General features: G+C 43.8%; 1 protein-coding gene, 1 long non-coding RNA gene and 1 other non-coding gene across 4 annotated transcripts; 2 read left to right on the top strand and 1 right to left on the bottom strand.

Annotated features, from left to right (window-relative positions):
• Positions 1-8: 8 nt before the first annotated feature.
• On the top strand, positions 9-2142 carry LOC145878653 (uncharacterized). Its single transcript, XR_014392159.1, has 3 exons — positions 9-89; positions 196-328; positions 2054-2142. It is a non-coding gene; the product is annotated as an uncharacterized LOC145878653 (long non-coding RNA).
• A 6395-nt stretch (positions 2143-8537) lies between these two features.
• Positions 8538-8611, top strand: trnat-agu (transfer RNA threonine (anticodon AGU)). The gene has a single exon. It is a non-coding gene; the product is annotated as a tRNA-Thr (tRNA).
• LOC106603339 (signal-induced proliferation-associated 1-like protein 3) lies at positions 8607-18550 on the bottom strand. Of its 2 annotated transcripts, none has more exons than XM_082974574.1 (7): positions 13370-18550; positions 12420-12881; positions 12005-12164; positions 9914-10142; positions 9637-9763; positions 9281-9356; positions 8607-9165 (listed from the first exon to the last, which is right to left on the bottom strand). In XM_082974574.1, the coding sequence occupies exons 1-7, from the start codon at positions 13699-13701 to the stop codon at positions 9007-9009; spliced, it is 1545 nt and encodes a 514-aa protein (XP_082830700.1). In that variant the 5' UTR covers positions 13702-18550; the 3' UTR covers positions 8607-9006. The 2 variants fall into 2 exon arrangements, with proteins under 2 accessions (XP_082830700.1, XP_014052372.3); XM_014196897.3 differs by lacking the exon at positions 13370-18550 and adding an exon at positions 13086-13353.
• Positions 18551-18588: the final 38 nt, after the last annotated feature.

Here is an 18588-nt window from a genome sequence, read left to right as displayed (position 1 = left end):
GCCTGTGTATGACAGCGACTCCCAGCCGAGCTCCCTGGATTCAGGCTTCAGCCTAAATCAGCTGCTCCCCCTGAGCACGCCTCTGGAGGGTGAGTTAGGCTGGAGGGTCCCTCAGTGTTCTCAGGGAGCTACATAACAGGTGTGTTTGGGACAAATGTTACTGAGTTAATGCCTCTGTCTTTCGGTCTCCCACAGGGAGCAGTGGGACTCTGTGGACTCCATCCCCAACACAGAGAGGCCACTGCTTTGTCTGTGAGGACCGCACAGGCAGCGAGAGCATCCCATCAGGGAGCGGGGTCCTAGACGCTCCAACTACTCCAATTACTGGGTGGGTTTACATCCCTGTAGCCGCATGCCTGCCCTTTTTAGTGTAACTTAGTATAGTATTCATGTGAATGTGTTTTCAACCCATATGTACAGTTGAAGTCGGAAGTTTGCATACACCTTAGCCAAATACATTTAAACTCAGTTTTTCACAATTTCTGACATTTAATCCTAGTAAAAATTCCCTGTCTTAGGTCAGTTAGGATCACCACTTTATTTTAAGAGTGTGAAATGTCAGAATAATAGTAGAGAGAATGATTTATTTCAGCTTTTATTTCTTTCATCACATTCCTCGTGGGTCAGAAGTTTACATACACTCAGTTAGCATTTGGTAGCATTGCCTTTAAATTGTTTAACTTGGGTCAAATGTTTTGGGTAGCCTTCCACAAGCTTCCCACAATAAGTTGGGTGAATTTTGGCCCATTCCTCCTGACAGAGCTGGTGTAACTGAGTCAGGTTTGTAGGACTCCTTGCTCGCACACACTTTTTTAGTTCTGCCCACAAATTTTCTATAGGATTGAGGTCAGGGCTTTGTGATGGCCCCTTCAATACCTTGACTTTGTTGTCCTTAAGCCATTTTGCCACAACTTTAGAAGTATGCTTGGGGTCATTGTCCATTTGGAAGACCCATTTGTGACCAAGCTTTAACTTCCTGACTGATGTCTTGAGATGTTGCTTCAATATATCCACATAATTTTCCTCCCTCATGATGCCATCTATTTTGTGAAGTGCACCAGTCCCTCCTGCAGCAAAGCACCCCCACAACATGATGCTGCCACCCCCGTGCTTCACTGTTGGGATGGTGTTCTTCGGCTTGCAAGCCTCCCCCTTTTTCCTCCAAACATAACGATGGTCATTATGGTCAAACAGTTCTATTTTGTTTCATCAGACCAGAGGACATTTCTCCAAAAAAGTTCGATCTTTGTCCCCATGTGCAGTTGCAAACCGTAGTCTGGCTTTTTTATGGCAGTGGCTTCTTCCTTGCTGAGTGGCCTTTCAGGTTATGTCGATATAGGACTCGTTTTACTGTGGATATAGATACTTTTGTAACTGTTTCCTCCAGCATCTTCACAAGGTGCTGTTGTTCTGGGATTGATTTGCACTTTTTGCACCAAAGCACGTTCATCTCTAGGAGACAGAATGCGTCTCCTTCCTGAGCGGTATGGCGGCTGCGTGGTCCCATGGTGTTTATACTTGCGTACTATTGTTTGTACAGATTAACGTGGTACCTTCAGGCATTTGGAAATTGCTCCCAAGGATGAACCAGACTTGTGGAGGTCTACAATTTGTTTTCTGAGGTCTTGGCTGATTTCTTTTGATTTTCCCATGATGTCAAGCAAAGAGGCACTGAGTTTGAAGGTAGGCCTTGAAATACATCCACAGGTACACCTCCAATTGACTCAAATTATGTCAATTAGCCTATCAGAATCTTCTAAAGCATTGACATCATTTTCTGGAATTTTCTAAGCTGTTTAAAGGCACAGTCAACTTAGTGTATGTAAACTTCTGACCCACTGGAATTGTGATACAGTGAATTATAAGTGAAATAATCTGTCTGTAAACAATTGTTAGAAAAATTACTTGTGACATGAACAAAGTAGATGTACTAACCGACTTTCCAAAACTATAGTTTGTTAACAAGAAATTTGTGGAGTGTTTGGAAAATGAGTTTTAATGACTCCAACCTAAGTGTATGTAAACTTCAGACTTCAACTGTATGTGTTTCCAGGCCAGGATCACATTTCCTGAAGGACCAAATGCTTGGGGTAATCCCACCCATGCGAGGGCGAAGGGAGACCTTCCACAGCCCTGCTGCCACGCCCCAACGCCCTACCCTGCTCCCCCTGCTGCCGCTGTTTGGGACTGGGGACAGTCTAAACCTCAGCCCCTCCCTCCTCACATCCCCTGCCCGGGGCCTCAGCCACTGCCTGTTGCCTGAGGGCCAGGAGGAGCTCCATGGTAACACTCCTTTTAATAACACACGCTCAATATTAAGCTGATTTAATATCATCTTAATGACCAGGGTATTGCTGCTTTATGTTGTTGGGTACAAAAGAGACCCTGCCTGCCATTGAAGTATATTTGAAGTGTAGTCTACCAAGTAGTGCAGTCTGCAAAACCTAATTGTAACTCGATTGGAAGGATTCCTCCAGCTATTAATCATATACATTCCTACTTACGTCTTCAGTTCCTGGTGCGAGAGAGAGAGAGAGTGAAACATAGCCAACAGCCAACACACACTCATCTTTTTGCAGTGCTATTCGAGGATGTTTGGGTCACCCCTAAAACAACCCACACCAAAGTCTCCTGCCTGCCCAGCCATGACCCCAATGACTCAGTAAGCCTCATAGAATCATGTTTTCACAACACAAATGTTGACTGTATAGTATGTTAGGTACTAGTGTTGTGTTCGATATTGATACCAGGTTTAGTATCACAATACTCGATACCAAAACGATAGAACAGTACAAAAAAAAGAAAGCATATTAGCCAGTCACAGAATGGCACCTAATTCGGACAGATAAACTCAGCTACTGCTCTGTTCAATCGTTGGGCATCTTTTGAGTTCAATATCACAATAAATTATAAATCTCTATTGATAAACTGGGTAAATCAGGATGTAGCCTAGGTCTATCCACCATACAGGTGAATTCATATTCAATAGGAGTGTGTGCATGCATTGTGTTATTGAGCTTGTTTTGGCTGATTTCATAGGGCTACAGATGAAAAACAATTTGGTTCCCTTCCATTTGGGACTTATTTTATTGTACTGATCAACAACATTTGAATAGAAGTAGCATCTTTTATAAAAAAAAAAAAATGTGCGCTGTCTCTTTAACCAGTAATGGCGTCATTCACAAGGCAAGAGGTTTGGAGCACAGTCAGTTTGCTGAGGCAATAGATCATCTTTGGGAGAGATGTGAGAGAGACCGAATAAGTGAATGAATGTTTTTGGTGGCAATCAGCTTTTGCGTTACTGTTTCTATATTATCACAAACAAAGTACAAGGGTAATGAATTGGTGTTACCTTTAGCTGTCAGCTAGCAAGGAAAGTTAGCCTACAAAGCTGGAAGCTACGGGTATCCTCTTGCATTGTAAAGTGTTCTTGCCTGTATGGACATTGTTTTGCGAACGGAGCTAACGTGATGCAGCCCAGACTCTCAGTGCAGGCTAGCAGTGAGTAGGTGGAGCTAACATGATGCAGCCCAGACTCTCAGTGCAGGCTAGCAGTGAGTAGGTGGAGCTAACATGATGCAGCCCAGACTCCCAGTGGAGGCTAGCAGTGAGTAGGTGGAGCTAACATGATGCAGCCCAGACTCTCAGTGCAGGCTAGCAGTGAGTAGGTGGAGCTAACATGATGCAGCCCAGACTCCCAGTGGAGGCTAGCAGTGAGTAGGTGGAGCTAACATGATGCAGCCCAGACTCTCAGTGCAGGCTAGCAGTGAGTAGGTGGAGCTAACATGATGCAGCCCAGACTCCCAGTGCAGGCTAGCAGTGAGTAGGTGGAGCTAACATGATGCAGCCCAGACTCTCAGTGCAGGCTAGCAGTGAGTAGGTGGAGCTAACATGATGCAGCCCAGACTCTCAGTGCAGGCTAGCAGTGAGTAGGTGGAGCTAACATGATGCAGCCCAGACTCCCAGTGTAGGCTAGCAGTGAGTAGGTGGAGCTAACATGATGCAGCCCAGACTCCCAGTGCAGGCTAGCAGTGAGTAGGTGGATCTAACATGATGCAGCCCAGACTCTCAGTGTAGGCTAGCAGTGAGTAGGTGGAGCTAACATGATGCAGCCCAGACTCTCAGTGCAGGCTAGCAGTGAGTAGGTGGAGCTAACATGATGCAGCCCAGACTCCCAGTGGAGGCTAGCAGTGAGTAGGTGGAGCTAACATGATGCAGCCCAGACTCCCAGTGTAGGCTAGCAGTGAGTAGGTGGAGCTAACATGATGCAGCCCAGACTCCCAGTGCAGGCTAGCAGTGAGTAGGTGGAGCTAACATGATGCAGCCCAGACTCCCAGTGTAGGCTAGCAGTGAGTAGGTGGAGCTAACATGATGCAGCCCAGACTCTCAGTGCAGGCTAGCAGTGAGTAGGTGGAGCTAACATGATGCAGCCCAGACTCCCAGTGGAGGCTAGCAGTGAGTAGGTGGAGCTAACATGATGCAGCCCAGACTCCCAGTGTAGGCTAGCAGTGAGTAGGTGGAGCTAACATGATGCAGCCCAGACTCCCAGTGGAGGCTAGCAGTGAGTAGGTGGAGCTAACATGATGCAGCCCAGACTCCCAGTGGAGGCTAGCAGTGAGTAGGTGGAGCTAACATGATGCAGCCCAGACTCCCAGTGGAGGCTAGCAGTGAGTAGGTGGAGCTAACGTGATGCAGCCCAGACTCTCAGTGCAGGCTAGCAGTGAGTAGGTGGAGCTAACATGATGCAGCCCAGACTCCCAGTGGAGGCTAGCAGTGAGTAGGTGGAGCTAACATGATGCAGCCCAGACTCCCAGTGCAGGCTAGCAGTGAGTAGGTGGAGCTAACATGATGCAGCCCAGACTCTCAGTGCAGGCTAGTAGTGAGTAGGTGGAGCTAACATGATGCAGCCCAGACTCTCAGTGGAGGCTAGCAGTGAGTAGGTGGATCAGGTACAGTGCGCGCTATAATAAGGGGTTGGCTGTGCTAGTAGACAGGCTTAATCCGTGAGACACATTTGACAGCAGTACCGAAAGTAACAAAAATTCTACTACTGAACTGTTTTTCATGTTCTACTATCCATAAGTGTCGGTGTATCATGCAAAACAATTAAGGAAATGGGTATGTTCAGCTTAATGATAAAGCCACTATTCCCCCTAGCTGTCGGAGGGTGAAGCTGAAGTCAGGCATGGCAGAGGAGGGTGGCGGTCCTCCCTGAGTGAGGGGGAGGAAGGGGACGTCACCTGGACCCCCAAGCAACAGCAAGTCCCTCTGAAGTCAAAGACCAGTAGCACAGGACGGCACCGCAGAGCCAATGCCTCCACCAAGGGTCCCCCTCGCACCCCTCTTAACCTGAAGAAGAAGTGTGTCAACGGCTTCATAATGTTCTGCCGCATCAACAGGAAGACCTACCTCCGGTGAGTGACTCCTGACCTTTAACCCCAGAACCCTGTGTTTCAGCTTGATGTACTGTACCTCTGTGTGTCTGTAACTAAGATGGCTGCCATGTCTTTGAACAGTACCCACCCTGGCACCCCGTCTACCGTGGTCACCAAGGAGCTGGCCAGCCTGTGGCACGTCATGCCCAAGCAGGAGAGGCATGTCTACTGGTCAGTAACTTTCTTATTGTGTCTGTCTCTTTACTTACAATTAGAATTTCTCAGTTTTACAGAGGAGCTTGTGTAATGTCTCTCAGTCTGAAGGCTCGTCACTTCAGCCGCCAGCAGAACCGTAACGTGAGGAGTGAGTTGGTGGAGGGAGGCGGAGAGGAAGAGGACTGTGTACCCAGCCCCCTCCACATGCTGCTGGCCCAGAGAGACCTGTGTGCTGCAACCAGAGGAGGCCCCTAGAGTAGCTACCTCCACACACACTGACCCTTCACTGACCATATGCATCTAGCATTGGATGTCCATATTTATGCTGTATCTGTCCATATTCAAATCAACAAGATTGTTTATTTAAGAAACACTTACCGTATGAGTTAATTATGAAGTTCTTTGGAGTTTAAATTATATTCTCAAACGCAGACACTTAATCTCTTTGTCTAGCACAGTGGTTCCCAAATTATAAATGTTTTAAAGGAAGTCAGTCCAACTTTAAACTCACTCTTGAAGTTGTAATAGTAGAATTAGGTACTGAAATTAGGTAGTGGATCATCAGTTCCTCTTGTCATGTCAGTCATTGCATACCTTATAGAGCTATTTATACCTTGTCAGATGTCCAGAACAACTAGCCCATGTCAGCTAACGTTTTTTTATTTAGGTTTTTTAGCCCATAGATATTGTTGTAATTTTTTGGTCACTCCAATACATGGCAAAATGTATAGAAGTGCAAGATAATTTGCTTAAAAACTGCAACATTTTCTTTGCACCCCTGACAAAATGTATAGAATTGCAAAAAAAGAAGCTGTGCTGGAAGGGGGGCCTGAGTGAAAAGGTTTGGGAACCCCTGGTCTAGCACATCACATTTAACTGTTACTTTTAGTTTTCTGCCTCATGTTAAAGTTATTTATACAACATGTTCAAACGTGGTTTTACAGATATCACTGAGAACCATTTTAGTAGGAAGTTTTGTATTTACATTAAGTGATGTCTTCCTGTGGGTTCTAATGCCAAGGCAGTGTTTTACTAGTCATGTCATCCTGAAGTTTATTTCATCAATCAGTCTATATTTATGATCATAAGGGCCAAAGAAATTCCAGGCTACACAGTATGCAGCACATAAATCACTTGCCCCATGGACTGACCATTTTATTTATTACCTATTTATACACACTGCATTTATTAATATGTGTGGAATGTCTATGTGTTTCTCTATTACACATTGTGTAAATACATTTTTTACAAGGCAGGTAAGAACTGAAGTCTTACCATTGTATTGAGTTATTCAAATTGTCAATTGGAAGTTTGCTGAAGTGTTTCTATGTGTGGTGTCAAAATATGTTAAGATGTTCTGTAAATTGAAGTTATTAAATTGTTACTACTTTGATGAGTTATTTGAGACAAATAAAACGAGTGAACATTTATTTTAGATACCATACAATATGGTATTTTACATTATTATAAATATAACAATCATTCTTTAAACAAAACAACACTAAAAGTCACATTGCACAGCTCAGTTTTTCATCTAAAGTCAAGACCACTGTGCCCTCAAACTACATGGGAGTCGTTTAGAAGTCATTATCGCTTGACTTTGGGAATCTCAGGTTTCAGTATATTCAAAGCGCTGGTAATACAATCAGGTAGTTATTACTTAGCCTTTTTCATAGCAGAATTTATTAAACGAGAAATAATGTGAACAGGCAATCTATCAAGGTACAGAGCAGCATGTCTCTAGCCAAGGGGTTCTTAAGATTTCTAAACTCGAGACCCAAATGACAAATGTACTGTCCTCGAATGACCCAAATTGAGAAGAAATAGTGTGTGATTATAAATGTTTATTCATAACTTGCGACCCACCTCTTATGCTCGGGGCCCACTTTGGGTACCAAACCATAGTTTATTAAGAAACCCTGTAGCTAGTCAATTCAAGGTGTCGTATCGATTCCAATACTAGGAAATGACATCTGTTTTGTGACATGTTATGTCGCTAGACAGAGATATGGGTTAAATGAATGAATTAGACAGATTTTCATACCCGCGATAGAAATGACGTCTATCTCCGCCGCGTGGGGCTGTGGTTTAGCTGGTCTAGTAAACTGGAGATCCGGAGTTCAAATCGCAGCAGTGCCTTTTCCTGCATTTCTTTTTACCCATTGGTGGAGAAGGTCAGAGGGGAGGGATCTCTGGTTTTCTCATCCAATGGGTTTAGAGAAGTAGGCAGGGCGAGAGGGGAGAGGATGTGAGGAATATGCGATTGAGATAAAGGGCACTTTTTGAAAGAGTTAAAACGTACCAACTGTGTAAAGTTGAACTGGCAAACAACTCAAGCATTTAGCCAGCTTGTACACGTCACTGTCCCAGCATAAATATCCCCTCCAAGCAAACTCTTGTAGCTCGCCGTGATCTTATAGTGGTCAGTACTCTGCGTTGTGGCCTCGGAAATCCTGGTTCAAATCCCGGTCATGGCGAAATGCCCTTACTTTGAATGAGTTTAAATTTACTGTGTAAACTAAGAAACTCAACAACTCTGCCATTTGATGAAGTCCCCCAGCTCATTGTAGCTTAATGACTTACACAAACTGATTCATCTGCTATTTCAAATGTTCTTATGGTTTTTAAAATCAAGACCTAAATGGGAAATGTACTGTCCTCGAACAACCCAAATGAAGAAGAAATAGTGTATGATTCTAAATGTTTACTCATAACTCACGACCCAACTCTCACATGCTCAGGGCCCACTTTTGTTCCCAAACCATAGTTTAAGAAACCCTTTTGCTAGTCAATTTACGGTGTCTGTATCGATTCCAATATTAGGAAATTACATCTGTTTTTTTTACATGTAATTTTGCTAGACAGAGTTATGGGTTAAATGAACATGACTGGGTTGATTCAAAATAGTTGTGGGTTTTCATACCCGCAATAGAAATTACAGCTATGGGTGCTATGGCTTAGTTGGTTAAAGTACCTGTCTAGTAAACAAGAGATCCTGAGTTCAAATCTCAGCAGTGCCTTCTTAAATATTTTATTGTACCCATTGGTGGAGAAGGTCAGAGGACCTCTGGTTTTCTCATCCAATAGGTTTTGACAAGCAGGAGAGGCGAGAGGATGTGAGGATTACACAACTGAAATATTCCAATGTCATGGAGTTAAAACGTACCAACTGTGTAAAGCTGAACTGGCTAACAACTCAAGCATTTAGCCAGCTTGTACATGTCACTGTCCCAGCATAAGTAACCTCTACAAGCAAACTCTGGTAACTCGCCGTGATCTGTCCTCTTTCTCTGATCACATTTTGAAGACAATTTACATTTGAAAACCCTGTTTCAAGGTACTATCTTTGTTGAAACCATTTTTTCCCCTACTCCTCTTTTCAAATCATCTCTCTCTCTCCTCTTAGTGTCACTGGTCATTCTCTCTCTCTAGGCATCATTCCTGGGGCCATGTTGAACAACAGGCTGAGTTTACGGAGCTGTTCGTTGGATGAAAGAGACTCCTCCCACAGGCGCTGGTTGGTCTCTCTCAGAATCGTCACTTCCTCCATCAGGGCTACTTTATCCTCCCTTTCCTGACCGTCACAGAGAGAGAGGTCATGGGGTTATTTAAAAAGAGATGGTGAAGTGGTTGAAATTGATTTAATTATGAGAGATGGGGGTTGTGTATCTGAGGCGGAAGTGTCGCACCTTCTCCAGGTTGCTCTCCAAGTGTCTCAGCAGCGCTTCCAGGTGGTGAAGTCTAGACAGATCACTGGGCACTTCACTGTAGAGAAGCAAAACATCTTGTTAATAAAGAATAACTTCAACACAAACTTCACGAGGGAAAAAACAAATGTGCTGAAGCTGAATTAAAATGCATAACTCTATAAATGGCACACTCCAAACTTATCCATGTCTGTTTGAGAATGAATATCTTACAGGACTTAGGGTCATTAAGTCGGAGTACAGCTATTATGAGTGTTTGTCCAGTAAAGGGAATGGGACCGTAGAGAGAGAGAGAGAGAGAGAGAGAGAGAGAGAGAGAGAGAGAGAGTGTACTGTACCTTCTTAATGTGGGCTGGGCATTGTAGCCCTGAGGAGGGTAGTGATTAGGTGGGCAAGCAGCAGGTCCACCCTCTGATCCATGCTTCTTGGACTTGTTGGGAGGAATGGGCTCCACTGTCCTCTTTGCTACAAGCATAAAAAAATTAACACAACATACACTGATATCACAAAAAATCATTGCATATTATAATTCGGTCTAAAATGCCATGCTCCTCACAAACATTCATAGGCAAACTCAGGCACATAGACGTGCTTCTTGCACACACAGTCTCCTACCTTCATAGGCCTTGGCAGCGTTGACAAGTTTGCTCCACTCCAGGCTCCAGGCAGGGTCCAGTAAGGGGATGTGCCCAGGGTCCCAGCCCTCTGTTAGGGACAGCTCAGAGGCAGACAGGTCCTCTAGCCCCTCCAACTCTGTGCAGTCAGAGACTGGGGAACATGCCAGACTGAAGTCCAGGGGACCACTGCCGAGGCTGATCTCTGTAGAGAGGCTATGACGGCAGGACTAGGGGACAGAGCTGTGGTCAGTTAAATGAGTATATGGACATACTCTGTAACTTTAAGGTTAGTACTCATATTGAATATGAGTACGTTAGAATATTCAACATCTGTGTGTCACAGGTCTGACAATGAGCCTCTATTTTCTTGCGCACCCTACCTTGCTTTGAGAAAAAAACGTCTAATTGAATGATTGATCCTGTAATTTCATTGGCTGACTGAGGGTACAGACTCAGGTCTTCACCTCCAAAAAGCAAGAGCCACTAAAGGTTTTGTACCATCATCAGCACAGCTCATAAATTAAAATAGATTCTTGTGACTTACATTTATCTTGTATATATATATATATATATATATATATATATATATATATATATATATATATATATATATATATATATATATAATTATACACATACACGGTGCGTTCGGAAAGTATTCAGACACTTTGACTTTTTCCACAATTTGTTACGTTACAGCCTTATTCTAAAATGTATTAAATTACATTTTTCCTCATCAATCTATACACAATACCAATAGAATGACAAAGTGAAAACTGGTTTTTATACATTTTTGCTAATTTAAACAAATAAAAAGAAGAAATACCTTATTTACATAAGTATTCAGACCCTTTGCTATGTGACTCGAAATTGAGCTCAGGTGCATCCTGTTTCTATTGATCATCCTTGACATGTTTCTACAACTTGATTGGAGTCCACCTGTGGTAAATTCAATATATTGGACATGATTTGGAAACGCACACACCTGTCTATATAAGGTTCCACAGTTGACAGTGCATGTCAGAGCAAAAACCAAGCATTGTCCGTAGAGCTCAGAGACATGATTGTGCCAAGCTTGTAGCGTCATACCAAAGAAGACTTGAGGCAGTAATCACTGCCAAAGGTGCTTCAACAAAGTACTGAGTAAAGTGTCTGAAAACTTACGTTAATGTGATATTTAAGTATTTTATTTTTAATGAATTGGCAAACATTTCTAAACCTGTTTTTGCTTTGTCATTATGGGGTATTGTGTGTAGATTGATGAGGGGGAAAAAACTATTGAAATCAATTTTAGAATAAGGCTGTAACGTAATAAAATGTGGAAAAAGTCAAGGGGTCTGAATACTTTCCGAAGGCGTGTGTGTGTATATACTTTGTAAGCATTTGTATGTGAATGTTGCTGTTAATATGTTTACTATACAGTATATCTTTATCTTTTCCAACTTGCCACAACTGAAGTTCCTTCTGGAAAAATAAAGTAATTTCTATTTCTTTAAATACTGTCTCTTTTTGTTTGAGGTGCATCCACCAGGGAAGGTGCAGGTAAGAGGGTGACTTGTCATGTGGCTTGTTGTTAGTTTTTACTGTCTGACTACGTTGAGAAAATATATTTGATTATTCTTGATTTGAATATGAATTAATGTTTAGGTAGTTCTCCCTCGACCCTGCACCAGTCCAGAACCTGTTTTTGTTTGTATATTTCATTGTGTGGTGCTTGTCCTTTAACTAGGTTTTAAAGAGAAGTCTGTGGTTTTGACTAATGGTGGAGGAGAAAATAAAACCTGTTGACATCTTTATTGGAGGCAGAGCTCCCAATGCTCTTGTTTAACTAAACCTGTGGTGTAGAATTGGCTACATTTATTTTTCTATCGCCTCACTTGTGCATCTATGATGTTTCTAGATGGCTGCCTTTACACAGGCAGCCCAATTCTGATCTTTTTCACTAATTGGTCTTTTGACCAATCAGGTCAGCTCAGAATTTTTTTTTGCTGTGAAAAGATCTGACGTGATTGGTCAAAAGACCAATTAGTGGAAGAAATATCAGAATTGGACAGCCTGTGTAAACGCAGCCGATGTGTGCCTAACTCACTGCATCCCTCCCTGAGTCCTCTGTGTCCAGTAAGATGAGCCTCCTCAGTTCCTCCTCTAGGTTAGTTGTCTTGTGGGTCTGTCGTGGAGAGGGCAGGCCGCGCAGAGAGGCCAGGACACGCGGCTGACCAAACACGTTCTGGGACGTCATGTCCACCTGTCTGATTACAGAGTGGTACCGTACAGTTACTCAGTAATCACTCTCAACACACTGCAAATCCTGTCTGGATCAACTCAATAGAAATACTCCTGTCAACTCAGATCTCAAAGACCCTTTTCTCTAAATATTACAGAACTAGAATTATTCTAAATCAATGAATTACACATTAATGAAGTACTTGGTACAGGCACTATACAACAACTGCATTAATATAGAATAACTCTCTCCTCATGCTCAAACTTACACAAACACTCACCTCTTGATTCTGTTACTGTGAGGGCTGTTAGTCTTGATGGTGTTGTCTGTATTGGTGTTGTCCTTGTGCTGCCAGGTTGTGAGTCTCCTATAGATTGGAGTGGGACTGAGGCTTGGCTGGTAGACAGGCTTTTGACTGAGACTTGGCTGGTGCTGCTGCTTGATGACCTGCTGCTGGTTTGGTCTGGGTTGCTGGCTCTGGTGCTGCTGCTTGATGACCTGCTGCTGGTTTGGTCTGGGTTGCTGGCTCTGGTGCTGCTGCTTGATGACCTGCTGCTGGTTTGGTCTGGGTTGCTGGCTCTGGTGCTGCTGCTTGATGACCTGCTGCTGGTTTGGTCTGGGTTGCTGGCTCTGGTGCTGGACAGGGTGGTTGGAATCCGAGGGGCTGGATGTAATAGTGGCTCTAAGCATGCGAGGTTTGTCCACTGTGGTAGTGTTATATCCCTGAGGGCTGCTGTAGACACTGAAGGCAAAACAAACACACACATACCATATCCACGGGTACAGTACAGACACACACAGCAGCACATACAAAAACACACCAAACAAACAAACACACAGCAGACAGACACACACCAAATAAATGCACACACAGTGCAGACGTGCAAACTCACACATGGCATGCATAGACATTTTCTAATCAAATTTCAACAGCATTGAGACTTACCCAAGCATTAATCCAATAATTTATTTCTGCACGATGCCCCACCCAGTGTGTTTTTATAAGTTATGTGTCACATGGTGATGGTGGAGGGGAGGGTGAGTCTCACATTTCCCCTAATCCTCCCCTCCCTGGGACCCTGCGGCTCTCAGCTGACCCGGAATCCGCACACATATAAATCTATACATATAAATCTATAAATCTCTGTCTCACTACGCCTGTCTCCCACCGATGTGTCCCTTTCCTCGCTCCCTCCCTTCCCACCCTCACTCCCCCTGTCTGTTACTCACCAGGGTCTGAAGACAGGCAGTGCTCTGTGGGGCAAGGGCAGGGGCAGGGTATGGGCGTGGTAGCCCTGGCACTGGTTGGTCCCCGCTCTGCTCCCAGTGCTGGGTCTCTGTGGAGGGGGGCTGTATGTGCCCCAGCCATGCAGGGACCTCTGGGGGGCCCTGGGACAGGCATAATGGGACTTGGCCTCCTGAAGTTGTTGAGTGTCATTTTGGGAGTACAGATTAGATGTGTCAAAGTCTCTGTCACTGAAGAGGATGTCCAGCCCAATCCCCTGGTGAACCCCCCTCTCACCAAACCAGCCATTGTGGGTAGGGCTATAGGAGGCCATCATGGAGAGAGAGTCACTGCTGGGTGGGGGTGGGGGTAGTACAGCACCTCCAACTGAGAAAGAGTGAGGGTTTGACAGAGGTAATGGTTGGTATGTTCCACAGCACCTATGGGGGAATGTACGACCAGACTGGGTTGAAAGTGTAAAACAGAGTGAGGGAAAGAGAAATACATAAGCAAAAGTCAACGGTAAAATGTAAAACCTGCATGTACATTATAACCGGTAACAATGTGTGTGTGTGCCAGTACGAAGCACCCTTGTTCAGCCCTGACCTTGTACTGTCTTTAGGAGTCTCATATACCCGTCTCATTTGCTATATGAGAGGAGGGGCTGTCCAGAGCCACCCTAGAAAAGGCACGGCTATATGCTCTGGGCCTGAGGAATAAAGGGCTGATTGTTCATGTGAGTGTAGTCAGTGCTCCCTTTGTTCACACCAAGCTGCATTGTACTGCACTTGGATTCACAGCTCTGGATTGCACTGAATAGCACAGATTGAACAAATCAATGTTTAAGGAATTTGTTCATACAATGTCACCAATTGCTTTTTTCTGCAAAACATTGTATTTTGCATTATTATCACTCCATTATTTTCCAGTTCATTTTAACATTCCAACCACAAAGCATGTATCAACCAAATCAATGACCATTCTTCTGGTCATTTTTAGAGAACAGGTTGTAAAACTTATTGTTGCAAAAGTGTATTGACTAACCCCCACAGGTTAGTGCCCACAGGCCTGATGGCAGCACATAACAAATAGCAGGTGGTCAAGACTATCAGCAAAATTCCCCAAAGCATCCCTCAATCATGACCACTCACAAAACAGCAGAATAGCTTTTGTGAAGTACATATACTATGTAATCAGTCCCTTTCGTCAAGTACATAGAGTATGTGATCTGTCCCTATTGTCAAGTACATAGACTATGTGATCTGTCCCTATTGTCAAGTACATAGACTATGTGATCTGTCCCTTTTGTCAAGTACATAGACTATGTGATCTGTCCCTTTTGTCAAGTACATAGACTATGTGATCTGTCCCTATTGTCAAGTACATAGACTATGTAATCTGTCACCACTGATGATCTGCGGTTGAATGCAAGGCAACAAAATACAACAGACAATTTGTCAGCCCTCACCTGCACATGCTAAAATACATTCCAAAGAAATCAGGGTATAACTTGTAGAGGAAAAACGGAATACTTACCTCTCCCCAGTGTCAATGAGCTAGTTCACATATCCTCAATGGGCTCACAGTGCTCTGTGTGTGTGTTTGTGTTTGTGAGTGTGTGTGTGTGAGAGTGTGTGCGCGAGTGTGTGCGTGCGAGTGTGTGTGTGCGTGAGTGAGCGCGTGTCACACATTTCATGACATGCTATTTTGGCTCTAAATATTTGCTGAGTAAACCATGTATTCATTCCCGAGTGGGCTCCCGAGTGGTGCAGCGGTCTAAGGCACTGCATCTCAGTGCTAGAGGCGTCACTACAGACCTTGGTTCAATCCCGGGCTATATCACAACCGGCCGTAATCGGGAGTCCCATAGGACAGCGCACAATTGGTCCAGTGTCGTCCGGGTTAAGGGAGGGTTTGGCTGGGGTAGGCCGTCATTGTAAAATTAAAATTAAAATTCATATAGTAGCATCAAATTCTTTGAAGTCCATTTATTTAAAAACAAGATTGTTGGCGCAGAGCTATTAAACAGATCTGTCTGTTGTTTTAATTTTCTAAATTTGCAATGTCCATTCATTTTCTTCCTCTCTTCCAATAAAGTTTACTTCACTAATCCACAAAACCTATCCATTGTCTATGCTATCAAACCCTCAACAATAGCATTCCAATTACACATTCTTTGTCGCAATGATTCTGTATGACCATCATGACGCGATAAAATGTATCAATTCATGAAAAGGAACGTGGATAAAGCATAATTTTGTATGGGAAAGCATGTGACTAGTCGCTTAGGATATGCGTAGGAGAGCTCAAATTAGAGTAAATATGGGATGCAGAGGAGGCTGGTGGGAATGCGCTATAGGAGGACGGGCTGATTGTAATGGCTGGAATGGAATAAATGGCAAGGATTCAAACATCTAGAAACCCCATTTGACTCCGTTCCATATATTCCATTCCAGCATTAGAATGAGCCCGTCCTCCTATAGCTCCTCCCACCAGCCTCCTCTGATGGGATCAATTAAAATAATTATACCAGACTGGAAGACCTTTATATCACAACTGAAACAAACCATACAGGTAAAAAGTTTAAAGCTTAAAGCTAGAGTCCTTAGCTGAAACAATAACAAAGCGGTCACCCAACCTCTATTTTGGTAAAAAGCTATGGGATGGGCCTGGAGAAATGTGACCACTCTCAAATTCATAGACAGAGCTATGGATACGGACTGACCATTCATGATATGAAAATGATAGTTTTAACAATGTTTTGAGGCTATAAAGTGTTTGTTTACAGTTACATTGTTTACAGAGTAAAACAAGCTTACATTTTGGGTTCTGATGGGGTATGAGTTTGACTATGCTTATGAGGCATTTATAAGTGATATTCTTCAAGAATCAGTGGGTAAATATACTGAACAAAAAAAATGTAAATGCAACATGCAATGATTTTACTAAGTTACAGTTCATATAAGGAAATTAGTCAATTGACATAAATTCATTAGGCCCAAAGCTATGGATTTCACATGACTGGGCAGGGGTGCAGCCATAGGTGGGCCTGGGAGGGCATAGACCTACTCACTTGGGAGCCAGGCCCAGCCATTCAGAATGAGTTTTCCCTACAAAAGGGCTTTATTACAGACAGAAATACTCCTCAGCTTCACCAGCTGTCCGGGTGGCGGGTCTCATACGATTCCGCAGGTGAAGAAGCCGGATGTGGAGGTCCTGGGCTGGCGTGGTTACACAAGGTCTGCGTTTGTGTGGACGGTTGGATGTACTGCAAAATTCTCTAAAACGACATTGGAGGCGGCTTATGGTAGAGAAATGAACATTCAGTTCTCTGGCAACATCTCTGATGGACATTCCTGCAGTCAGCATGCCAATTGCACGCTCCCTCAAAACTTGATACATCTGTGTCATTGTGCTGTGTGACAAAACTGCACATTTTAGAGTGGTCTTTTATTGTCCCCAGCACAAAGTGCACCTGTGTAATGATCATGCTGTTTAATCAGCTTCTTGATATGCGGCACCTGTCAGGTGGATGGATTATCTTGGAAAAGGAGAATGCTCACTAACAGGGATGTAAACAAATGAATGCAAAAACTTTTAGTGAACTAAGGTTTTTTTGCGTCTGAAATATTTCTAGGATCTTAAATGCAACACTTTACATGTTGCTTTTATATTTTTGTTCAGTATGTCATTCATTTTTAAGTCCAAAAATGGATGTAGCAACTAAGGATTGTATATATAAATATATTTGAGGACATATTTCCGATTTTGTTTTAAACCATCCATTCTATTTGAATTCTAAAGGAGAAAGAGCAGAGAGTCAGGAATCTCAGTCCTATTTTGTAGGTTAATCTAAAGATGAGGAGCAAGAAGCTCCACTGTACTTGGATGCATCTCCAAGTACACCTGTGCCCCTAACTACCTACATTGCCTCACAACTTTCTCTGGGTGAGGTGGCACAGTGGTGGGACCTATGTGGGGACACACCCTGCTCAGGCAATGGTGTATTTAAGTAAAAATACTTTAAAGTACTATTTAAGTTGTTTTGGGGGGGTATCTGTACTTTACTATTTATATTTCTGACAACTTTTACTTCACTACATTCCTAAAGAAAAGAATGTACTTTTTACATACATTTTCCCTGACACCCAAAAGTACTCGTTACATTTTGAATGCTTAGCAGGACAGGAAAATGGTCCAATTCACACACTGATCAAAAGAACATCCCTGGTCATCCCTACTGCCTCTGATCTGGCAGACTCACTAAACACACATTCTTCGTTAATAAATGGTGTCTGAGAGTTGGAGGGTGCCCCTGGCTATCCATAAATGAAATGGTGCCATATGATTTGCTTAATATAAGGAATTTGAAATGATTTATACTTTTACTTTTGATATTTTAGCAATTATACTTACTTTTAAAACCAAATACTTTTACTCAAGTAGTATTTTACTGGGTGACTCACTTTTACTTGAGTCATTTTAAATAAAGTTCTGTACATTTACTCAAGTATGACAATTGGGTACTTTTTCCACCACTGCTCAGACATAAAGTGAGTCACCTGCTGAGACTATGGGTAGGGCCAGCTGATGTACCGGGTAGAGCACCTGGTGTTTGTGCCGACCCAGCGTATTCTGGTGGGGGCCTGCAGTGATCTGTCTCTGTGTGTCTTCACTGACACCCCCCCAGGAGATGACCGTGTTTCACCGCGCCACCTGCCCTGCTTCTGGAGTCTGCATGCACTTCTGCCCCGAGACCAACGAGCTGCTGACCAGAAGCATGGGCCTCATTGCCTTCTGGGGCTTCTGGACGTCCCCTCAGACCCCCCTGGGGCTGGTGAGAGTGCTGGACTGAAACGGCTGCTCCCTGCATAGATACCCTGGTGGGGCCCTAGTGACATAGCGCCAGACCTCCATCTACGACCTGTGCAACTGCCACGTCAAGAGCTTTGAGCTCACGGGCCAGCGTGAGCTGCTACAGTTCAGCGGCTGCAGCAGGGCTATGCTGCACTGTACCATAAAAGACTGACTGCAGCAGGGCTATGCTGCGCTGTATCAACAGACTGGCTGCAACGCTACCACTACACAGGTAATGCCACAGGCTACGTGTAGACATGGAGCCTGGACATAGGCAGCCTGCTAAATAAGTTTTGAGGCCCATGCCCAGCCAATGAGCCAATGGCCTGGGAGGAAAGTGGAGATCTGGGACTGCTGTGACAACATG

The sequence above is a fragment of the Salmo salar genome, chromosome 04, assembly GCF_965601325.2.
Source record: "Salmo salar chromosome 04, fSalSal1, whole genome shotgun sequence".
NCBI classification, from domain to species: domain Eukaryota; kingdom Metazoa; phylum Chordata; class Actinopteri; order Salmoniformes; family Salmonidae; genus Salmo; species Salmo salar.
This window is presented reverse-complemented; position numbering and strand designations above follow the sequence as displayed.